Below are 11,684 nucleotides of genomic sequence, written 5' to 3'. Positions count from 1 at the left end.
GCATTTTAATTCAGTAATATTATATTATTTGCAAAAAAAAAAAAAAAAAAAAAACATTCTTAAGATTTGAAGTTCACTACAAGAGCAAATTTATACAAAAAAAAAGGGTCATGCACACTTAAAATCTTAATAGTCAACAGTAACTCACAATTTTCTGTTCAATATTGTGGACACAAAGCAAACAGGTCTGATAAACTTCAGTAATTACTTTTGAACGCACACAGTGGGAGACCTCATTGAAAAGTGTTTGGATTAGATTTAAAAAACACTGGTCAAAAAGAAACGTTTTAGGATTTTGAATAAAAAATAAAAGCAAAGACAAGCTAAACAAAGAAGAAATAATCAAGGTTCTACACTATTTTCTAGGTCACTAATCAAATGTTAGCAAATTTGTGACATTGAGCATGTGAACTCCTTTGAACAAAAAATAGATTTCCTTTCTTCTCTGGAGCATTCTCAAATCATGCTGGAATCATGCATGGATCATCATCCATGGATCATCAGGTTTAAACAATGCTGTCATTAAAGTAAAAGCTGGGCATAAAAAAATACTAAGATATGTTACTTTTCCAATTAAAAATAAATATAATATTTTAAACAGCATTAAATGAAAAAAATAAATAACTAGGGCAAGAATTAATGTAGTCTTTGTTCTTGGTTGAAAGCCGGTGAACGACTACGTCACTATAGCGCAATTGCTTTAGTGAAATATTACACACTGACAGTTCCAGTTATAGTGCGTAGAAAAGATAGTGATGGTATTTTAAAGGTCATCCATCTCACTATAAGTAGGAGGGGACAGTGTGGAGAGAGTTAGTAGAGAGAGTTTGTAGGTGTATATGTAGTGTAATTTCAGATTACTCCACACCACCACATCTGCTGGAAAAGGAGGGATATGTGAGGAGGAACTGAGAGGCAGGACAGTCATGAGCACCAGTCCTTTAGGAATACCCCTCTGAGAAACATCATTTTCTACAAGATTTTGCTCAGGTAGATTTGCTTTTCTCCTCTCTTTCCTTTAATCTTGTCTATTCAATAATGACATTTCTAGACATTGTTTTTCTGCAAAAAATAAAGGTGCCACAGGCATTTTAAAAATGTTGCAATCCAAGATTCTCATTTAGGCTAAAACCTAAATCAATTAAAGCATCTAAAAATTACTTTGTAAATAAAAATGTTACTAATTTGACTTTAGAATGCAATTGTTTATTATTGTAAGCAGCTTGTTGTCATAATATTACAAATTGCAAATATGGATTAACACAAAATTTAAATTGATGTTGTGTATCTTATTTGCATATTAATCCTAGTATATTGATAGAGGTTTACAGTGTAAATTAGACAGTTGCGATATTTACTATAAGTGTCAACTACTGCAGTTCTTATTAGATTAATGCTACATTATTTATAGATGTGATAACAATAACATTTGAACATCTGCCAACCAAAGTGTTTATCAAGACTCATGTATTAACAATCAATTTATTTATAAAGTAAATAAAATGCATGTCTCTTATTTTATTTACAGTGGGTACAGAAAGTATTCAGACCCCCTTAAATTTTTCACTCTTTGTTATATTGCAGCCATTTGCTAAAATCATTTAAGTTCATTTTTTTTCCTCATTAATGTACACACAGCACCCCATATTGACAGAAAAACACAGAATTGTTGACATTTTTGCAGATTTATTAAAAAAGAAAAACTGAAATATCACATGGTCCTAAGTATTCAGACCCTTTGCTCAGTATTTAGTAGAAGCACCCTTTTGATCTAATACAGCCATGAGTCTTTTTGGGAAAAATGCAACAAGTTTTTCACACCTGGATTTGGGGATCCTCTGCCATTCCTCCTTGCAGATCCTCTCCAGTTGTGTCAGGTTGGATGGTAAACGTTGGTGGACAGCCATTTTTAGGTCTCTCCAGAGATGCTCAATTGGGTTTAAGTCAGGGCTCTGGCTGGGCCATTCAAGAACAGTCACGGAGTTGTTGTGAAGCCACTCCTTCGTTATTTTAGCTGTGTGTTTAGGGTCATTGTCTTGTTGGAAGGTAAACCTTCGGCCCAGTCTAAGGTCCTGAGCACTCTGGAGAAGGTTTTCGTCCAGGATATCCCTGTACTTGGCCGCATTCATCTTTCCCTCTAGTGCAGTGTTTCTCAACCCTGGTCCTGAAGGACCCCCAACACTGCAGGTTTTGTCTTTCTCCCTAATTAAACACACATGATTCAACTCATCAGCTCATTAGAAGAAACTCCACTACCTGAAATGAGTGTGTCAGACAGAGGAGACTTTCAAAATGTGCAGTGTTGGGGGTCCTCCAGGACCAGGGTTGAGAAACACTGCTCTAGTGCAACCAGTCGTCCTGTCCCTGCAGCTGAAAAACACCCCCACAGCATGATGCTGCCACCACCATTCTTCACTTTTGGGACTATATTGGACAGGTGATGAGCAGTGCCTGGTTTTCTCCACACATACCGCTTAGAATTAAGGCCAAAAAGTTCTATCTTGGTCTCATCAGACCAGAGAATCTTATTTCTCACCATCTTGGAGTCCTTCAGGTGTTTTTTAGCAAACTCCATGCGGGCTTTCATGTGTTCGGGCTCTCAGTTTGGCCAGATGGCCAGCTCTAGGAAGGGTTCTGGTTGTCCCAAACATCTTCCATTTAAGGATTATGGAGGCCACTGTGCTCTTAGGAACCTTAAGTGCAGCAGAAATTTTTTTGTAACCTTGGCCAGATTTGTGCCTTGCCACAATTCTGTCTCTGAGCTCTTCAGGCAGTTCTTTGACCTCATGATTCTCATTTGCTCTGACATGCACTGTGAGCTGTAAGGTCTTATATAGACAGGTGTGTGGCTTTCATAATCAAGTCCAGTCAGTATAATCAAACACAGCTGGACTCAAATGAAGGTGTAGAACCATCTCAAGGATGATCAGAAGAAATGGACAGCACCTGAGTTAAATATATGAGTGTCACAGCAAAGGGTCTGAATACTTAGGACCATGTGATATTTCAGTTTTTCTTTTTTAATAAATCTGCAAAAATGTCAACAATTCTGTTTTTCTGTCAATATGGGGTGCTGTGTGTACATTAATGAGGAAAAAAATGAACTTAAATGATTTTAGCAAATGGCTGCAATATAACAAAGAGTGAAAAATTTAAGGGGGTCTGAATACTTTCCGTACCCACTGTATTTATTTAAATCATATTATTTAAAGGCCTGTTTTAAAAGATTTGTCATTGATAATTCTACGGAATTACAAATACTGTTTAATATGTTTAATAATTTTTGTGTGTGTATGCATCTGTTTTTTATATGAATACTAATTCATTGATGGATGTTTACTCTGTGTTCTGTTCTGCACTAATTGTACTCCTACAACATAAATTTGAAAGTGACATTATGTCTTCTAAGAAAAGAATTTAAAATGATACAAACTGAAAACAAGGAAAAAAGGTTGACTTTTAATTTTTAAGCCTAGAGTCAAAAAGATTTTAAAGACTATAAACTTCTCCAGCAGTGGTCCTGAGAACCTCTTTTATACAGGCTGTTTAATTGCAATGATAACCAGAAAAACAAACATGTTTTCCAGAGTTTATTTCCATCATGAAGTAGTCACTTCTGAACAAACTAAAAGTGCATAAGAACAGGAACTGAACTCTTCAGGAAATTAGATCTCCAGAAGCAGGACTACAGATTAAACATCTCATACCATGAATTAAAGTGTTTATTCAGTTTTGTTTGGGTCTGTTTACTGTTCTTTTAAATGAAAAGTACACAAGAGACATAGTTGTTACTGTTCAGAATATACACAATGGCTAACATGGCACAGCGGTGGCGTACATGCTGTGAAACAACAGTGTTCCTTCCAAAGACACGCACCCCGGTGCCTCGCAAGACTGGGATCTGACCCTGAGAAACTCTATCAATTTGCAGTGTTTCAGGTTCACATAAACCAACAACCTCCCAATCAAATGGCAGATTTTTAGAAGTGGATAGGAAATGGAATGCATTTACACTGGGGACCATGAAGGAGATGAGAGAGGGGGAACGGGATTGCGACAATGGGGAAAATAATTATTACATCCCCTGCTGATTTTGTAAGTTTGACCAAAGAAATTAAGGGTCAATCATTTTATGGGAGGTTTATTTTAGCGGATAGAGACAGAATATCAAAAAAAAATCCAGAAAAAAAACATTATATAAAGGTTATAAATTGACTTGCATTTTAATGAGTCAAATAAGTGTTTGATCCCCTACCAACCAGCAAGAATTCAGGCTCCCACAGAATCAAGTGGAACACAGATTAGTCCTGTCACTTACTCCTAATGTCATCTTGTTATGAGTATAAAAGAAACCAGTCCACAGAATCTGTATCTTCCATTCCAACCTCTACACCACCATGGGCAAGACCAAAGAGCTGTTAAAGGACATCAGGGACAAGATTGTAGACCCGCACAAGGCTGGAATGGGCTACAAGACCATCAGCAAGAAGCTTGTTAAGAAGGAGGCAACTTGTTGGTGCGATTATTCCGAAATGGAAGATGAAAATTCTGGATGAGAACCTCCTTCCTTCAGCCAGAACACTGAAGATGGGTCTTCCAGCAAGGCTACAAAGGAGTGGCTCAAAAAGAAGCATATTAAGGTCATGGAGTGGCCTATAGCCATGCAGTCCCCAGACCTTAATTCTGTAGAAAATGTGTGGAGTGAGCTGAAACTTTGAGTTGTGAAGTGACAGCCAAGAAAGCTTAAAGACTTAGAGAGGATCTGTAAAGAGGAGTGGACCAAAATCCCTCCTGAGATATGTGCAAACCTGATGACAAACTACAAGAAATGTCTTACCTCATATATATATATATATATATATATATATATATATATATATATATATATATATATATATATATGATTTGTGTGTGTTATATATTATATTTAAAGGATTAGTTCACTTTCAAATTGAAATTACCCCAAGCTTTACTCACCCTCAAGCCATCGTAGGTGTATATGACTTTATTTTTTCTGATGAACACAATCATAGAAATGATCCGCACAGCTCTGGGGAGTTAATAAAGGCCTTCTGAAGTGAATCAATGTGTTTGTGTAAAAAAAAAAAAATATCCATATTTAACAAGTTATGAAGTAAAATATCAAGATTCCGCCAGACCGCCTTCCGTATTCAAGTTAAAGCGCAACACCTCTCGCAGTTCAAAAAGCTTACACTACGTCCTACGCCTTACCTAGTCAACTTATGGAAAAGGCTTAACTGACACGGAATACTGAATTACTGAATACGGAAGGCGGTCTGGCGAAAGATTGATATTTTTTAGGATATTTATTAATATATCTCCGATTGTGTTTATCAGAAAGAAGAAAGTCACCTAGGATGGCGTGAGGGTGAGTAAAGCTTGGGGTAATTTTCATTTAAAAGTGAACTAATTTTTTAATAATATATAATTAATAGTGTATTAATAGCATTAATATATATATAGAGGTATTAATGTCTTTAAAAAAAATCTTACTTGAATAAGTAATTATTATAGTATAGAATAATAATTAAAACCCCTTTAACCATGTCTATCTTTGTTGTAACTTCTGCAGGTAATCTTCCTGGTAACCAATGATCCAGTTCAACTGCTCCTCTCCAGACTCCCTCTACGCAGCTGTGAATGCGTCATGGTGCTCCACCAAAGAGGAAGAATGTCAAAACAGAACAGTGAACCTGTCAGACCTTTGTCTGAGCCGCAGCGCTTACCTGGAGAAGTACCTCGGCCCTTGCCGTTCACCCTTCTTTCTGCCTATGTGTGTCACCTACCTGCTCATCTTTGTAGTCGGCGTGCTGGGCAACAGTCTGACTTGTATTGTCATCGCCCGTCACCGTGTAATGCGCACAACGACAAACTACTATCTGTTCAGCTTGGCCATTTCTGACCTCCTCGTGCTGTTGCTTGGTCTCCCTCTGGAGCTTTACGAGCTCTGGAGCAACTATCCTTTTCTGTTTGGCGCTGCTGGCTGCCACTTCAAAACCTGCCTGTTCGAGATGGTCTGCTTTGCCTCTGTGCTCAACGTGACCGCCTTGAGTGCAGAGCGCTACAGAGCAGTGGTGTATCCTCTGCACGCCAAACACGTGGCGACGCATGATCGTGCCAAGCGTGTTATCCTCGCGTTATGGGCCGTCTCTCTGTTGTGTGCCTTTCCCAATACCTTTCTGCATGACGTGGACACGCTAAAGCCCCTTTCTGGACTCACTTTCCCCGATTCTCGTACGTGTACCTTGGTGTACGATAGGTGGATCTACAACTTGCTGGTGCAAGTGACAGCACTGCTGTTCTTCATATTGCCAATGCTGACCATCAGTGTGCTGTATGTGCTGATCGGCCTGCAGCTGCATCGGGAAAGGGAATGTTTTGATTCTAGGATTGGGATCAATCAGGATGGGGTGAATCAGAGGGCACGTCATCGGCAAGTCACAAAAATGCTCTGTGAGTCCTGTTCCAGTGCTACCCCTCCTGTTGGGATCTGTATGCCAGTAATAAGGGTTAACGGTTAAAGTCAACATGAAACAGCATTCACACCTTTCATAATGTGACATATTACCAAATGAAAAAGGATATTTAATGTGGAAAAATCTAGGGAACTTTATATATCGAGGCTTGATTGGATCATGAAAAGTTTTGGGATGAAGTAAGAAAGGATTGAACACTGTAAAAAGTGAAAACCTGTAATTGTTACTTTAAGAAGCTACTTATATACCTTATATAACACCTAAATTTAGTTTTGTTGGTATAATCACTTATTCTCAACCTGGAGGCCAGGGCCCACTAGGGGCATCAGCAAACTTCCAAGGCGCATCAAGATAACTTAAAATGATGTAAAATAAGACAAAACAAACATTAAAATAAGCTAAACCCATGATATATGTTATTTTAATTTCATTTAAATACTATTTTGAAGAACCAGAGTTCCAACAGTCTTGGAAAACCTGAATATATGAGGTAGCATAAAGTTTAAAAGTGTGATATATATACCTGAAAAAGCCATGTAAATCAAAGAATCAGTTCACTTTAAAATGAAAATTACCCCAAGATTTACTCACCCTCAAGCCATCCTATGTATATTTGACTTTCTTTTTTCTGATGAACACAAGTTCATGGAGTTCGCGATAAATATCCCGACACGTCCAATCTTTATAATGGCAGTGAGCAGGACCAACGAGTATGGAGCTCAAGAAAGTGCTTCCATCCATCACGGCTCCGGGGGGTTAATAAAGGCCTTCTGAAGCAAAGCGTTGCGTTTGTGTGAAAAAAATACCCATATTTTCAAGTTATAATGTAAAATATCTAGCTTTCGCCAGACTGCCTTCTGTATTCAACTTACGAAGAAAGTGTAACGCCTCTTGCAGTTCAAAAATGCTTACGCTACATCCTACGCCTTCCCTATTCAACTTACAGAAAAGGTGCGTTGCGTCAGTTACACTTTCTTCGTAAGTTGAATAAGGAAGGCGGTCTGGTGGAAGCTAGATATTTTACTTCATAACTTGTTACATATGGGCATTTTTTTTTTACACAAACGCATCGCTTTGCTTCAGAAGGCCTTTATTAAACCCCCGGAGCCGTGTGGAGTATGTTTATGATGGATGGATGCACTTTCTTGAGCTTTATACTCGTTGGTCCCTTTCACTGCCTTGATAAAGCTCGAATGCGTCAGGATATTTATTAATATATAACTCCTATTGTGTTCATCAGAAAGAAGTCATATACACCTAGGATGGCTTGAGGGTGAGTAAATCTTGGGGTAATTTTCATTTTAAAGTAAACTAATCCTATAACACCACCGACATTTTCATATATTTTATTAATATACATTATTCTAGTTATGCCAAGCTCTAAAATACTTAATTGGGTAGAAATTTAAAGCAAAAAAATCCTCATTCTCAAACCTTAAAATCCTTAATCCTTTAAATATTGGTGCTGGCTTAGGAGTCAGAAAAGTTGAGAGCCATTGGTACAACCAATTTAGTAAATGTAGTATTTCTTGACTTTGAAAAAAGTCAGTTAATTTAGATATTACCACATTAAACACATTTTAGAGGCTAACATTAAAGTGTCCACAAAAAGAAAATCATTTCAGAGGCTGAAGTTATACATTTTGGTTAAATATTAGAAAGACAAACATTTTGTTTTCTTTGGAATAGCCTACTTTGCACCGATTAAATAAGCGAATAAGACCAATATGTATTAGAAAGGTAACAAAGGTCAATTTTGATTTCATGTTTATTTTAAAGCCACTTCTAACACTGGGATGAGGAACATTTTACACTTTTGAATTTGGGATAGATAATATAGCATGTCAAAACAAATCAGGTTGGATGTAAATTAATTTAAATGTCTTTTCACACGATTGCTTTTGACATATTTTTATTTCTAGTCATCTTTTCCTTTAAAATATTTAAAGTATGATTATTTTGCAATATTTCTACAGATGGATAAGCAACACATCACACTCATCATACAAACTTTTCAAGTCAATGTTATTCAGTGTTGTGGGTAATGCAAGTTACGAAATCAGATTACTTTTTTCAAGTAACAAGTAAAGTAACGCATTACTTTTGCATTTTAAAGGAAATTATCTGATTTACTTTGTCAAATAACACAAGTAACGCAAGTTACTTTGTGCTCTCCTGTCCCCATGTTGAGAGAAATCGTGAGTAAGGTGCAGAGGTGTTGTGCGTGAACATGATGGTTATTGTAGATCTAGACTAAATGTGAGCAGGCATTTACTCATCTTACTTGTACAAAAACAGATTCAGTATTCCTGAAAATTAATAAAAACAGTGAAATGCAAACTCAGAATATTACGCAAATCTGCATTAAATAAATATGTAAAATAACAAAAATATAGGCTATATGTATTTAAACATTATATTAAAGGGTTAGTTCACCCAAAAATGAAAATAATGTCATTAATTAATCACCCTCATGTCATTCTACACCTGTAAGACCTTCATTCATCTTCGGAACACAAATTAAGATATTTTTGATGAAATCCGATGGTTCAGTGAGGCCTCTATTGAGAGCAAAGCCACTGAACCTCTCAAGATCCATAAAGAACATATTTAAAACAGCTCATGTGACTACAGTGGTTCTAGCATAATATTATAAAGTGACAAGAATATTTTTTGTGCGCCAAAAAAACAAAATAAAGATTTTTCAACAATATCTCGTGATGGCCGATTTCAAAACGCTGCTTCTGAGCTTTACAAATCTTTTGTTTCGAATTAGTGATTCTGATCTCAAATGCCTAAACTGCTGAAATCACATGACTTTGGCGCTCATGGATCTTGAGAGGTTCAGTGGCTTTGCTCTCAATAGAGGCCTCACTGAGCCATCGGATTTCATCAAAAATATCTTAATTTGTGTTCTGAAGATGAGTGAAGGTCTTAGGGGTGTAGAACGACATGAGGGTGAGTAATTAATGGCATTATTTTCATTTTTGGGTGAACTAACCCTTTAACCAATGTCTTTGCTGTTGACCTTATGATCCAATGGACCATACTAATAAGCACAAACGTCTTTAGATAAACATCACATTTGTGTTTCCTTTTTTGTTTTTATTGCTGAAGTAAGTGTGTTGAATGTTCTTCTCTATGTCCCAGAATTGAAGCACAGCTGAAATATTGTTTTTGAGCTGCACTGTCCACTGTACAGGCGTGAATTTGCATTTCCTTCATCCTGAGGCTATTCATTACACTTTTGGTGTAAAAGGACCTTAAAATTTTGTTAAAAAAAGTTACGCAAAAGTAATGTAACATATTACTTTCCACAAAAAATAATCAGGTAACACAATTAGTTACTTTTTTAGGGAGTAACACAATATTGTATAATTACTTTTAAAAGTAACTTTCCCCAAAACTGCTGTTATTAATATTGTAGATATGAAAAAAGAATGTTAACTCAGGGTTTACAAATGTGTGAAAAGTGTGAAATGTGAAATCACAAATCCATCAGTGTGAGCAGTGAAAGATTGTAAACAAGAAAGTTCCAGTGTTCGTTGTTCAAACTGAAAAACTCAAGTATGCTTTTCTAAATATTATGCTAGAAAAAGAAAGAAAAAGTCAAATCCTGCTCTTTCGGTTATGACACATTCTTGTCCTGTGTGTAGGGTTTTACAGTTGAAGAAACCTCATGGACCTTTGTTGAGAATAATCTGTCCTGATAAACAGAAAATACTCATCTGTGCTTTATCAGCTTCTTGTCATGTTATTGTAAATACAAAGGGGATCTGATTTATTAATAGCGTCAGTCTACATCTGGCTTATTGTAATAGCTGGTCGGCACTACTCTGTGTGGTCATCCTCAAAAAATGTCAACATTTACTTTGATACTTAGATACAAACAAAATACTTAAGATCTGGTCATTAAATACTGTCAGTAGATACAGATGCGTGCCAAGAGTAACAGTTTGTTTTACAGATTTAAACACATTCTAAGTGTATCTGGATACTTACGCCACACTTAAAATGTGTGAATGTCAGATTACAATAGTGTGCAAACAAATGATGCTAGAGCTATTCTCAGAATTAACGTCATTTTCCGTAGTCATTTTTGAAATGACTGGTGTTTTGGTGATTGTTTTTTTAGTGGATGTATGAAGTCAGTTCTGCTCAATATATAATATAATATATGGAATAGTTAAAATATAATAATAAAGTATAATACTTAATACTTTTTTTAATATTTCACAGGTGCATTGGTGATTGTGTTTGGAATCTGCTGGGCCCCTTTTCACATTGATCGTGTCATGTGGAGCTATATTGATGACTGGACTGAAGAGAACCACCATATCTTTGAGTATGTGCATCTTCTTTCTGGTGTCTTCTTCTACTTGAGCTCAGTGGTCAATCCCATCCTGTATAACCTCATGTCTTCACGCTTCAGAGAAATGTTCCGAGAGGTGGTGTGTCAAAAAGACCATCGTCAGCTCTCAATAAGTAAGGTCACATTACGTAGTGTTGTTTCTGCCTCTTTTTCTGCCTCCAATTCTGTCTCATTTTCTGTCAAATTCAACCCTCGTGGGCTGCCAAGCGCTCTCTAGAAAATACAGGGGTATCTGTTCAAGTTCTTTTATCCAAATGCTATATCATGATGTCATGAAAAGTCATGTACACTATATTGCTCAAAAATTTGGGGTTAGATCTTTAGTTTTTGAATGAAGTGTCTTATGTTCACCAAGACTGCATATATTTTGATCAAAAATACAGTAAAAACAGTAATATTGTGAAATGTTATTACAATTTAAAACAACTGTTTTCTATTTTAATAGTGTAATTTATTCCTTTAATGTCAAAGTTGAATTTTCAGCATCATTACTCGAGTCTTCAGTGTCACATGATCCTTCAGAAATCAATCTGATATGATGGTTTTCTGCTAAAGAAACATCTATTATTATGATCAATGTTGAAAACGGTTGTGCTGCTTAATATTTTTGTGATTCTTTGATAAATAGGAAGTTCAAAAGAACAGAATTTACTTGAAATAGAAATATTTTGTAATATCCCTTTAATGTGACGTTTGATCAATTTAATGCATCCTTGCTGAATAAAAATATAAATTTCTTCTTCCAAAAAAAAAAAAAACTTCTGGCCCAAAATTTTTGAACAACCAGATTTTTCCCTATCGCCTTACTTTTGCTC

General features: G+C 36.2%; 1 protein-coding gene across 1 annotated transcript; it reads left to right on the top strand.

The window, feature by feature from the left end:
* Positions 1-5,606: 5,606 nt before the first annotated feature.
* On the top strand, positions 5,607-11,143 carry nmur1b (neuromedin U receptor 1b). The gene is made up of 2 exons (XM_048163954.1): positions 5,607-6,474; positions 10,737-11,143. Exons 1-2 carry the CDS (start codon positions 5,613-5,615, stop codon positions 11,084-11,086), a joined length of 1,212 nt encoding a protein of 403 aa, XP_048019911.1. The 5' UTR covers positions 5,607-5,612; the 3' UTR covers positions 11,087-11,143.
* The last annotated feature ends 541 nt before the right edge of the window (positions 11,144-11,684 follow it).

Source organism: Megalobrama amblycephala, linkage group LG17 (assembly GCF_018812025.1).
Source record: "Megalobrama amblycephala isolate DHTTF-2021 linkage group LG17, ASM1881202v1, whole genome shotgun sequence".
Lineage (NCBI taxonomy): Eukaryota > Metazoa > Chordata > Actinopteri > Cypriniformes > Xenocyprididae > Megalobrama > Megalobrama amblycephala.
Note: the sequence above shows the minus strand (reverse complement) of the source record. Positions and strands in the feature narration are given on the sequence as shown.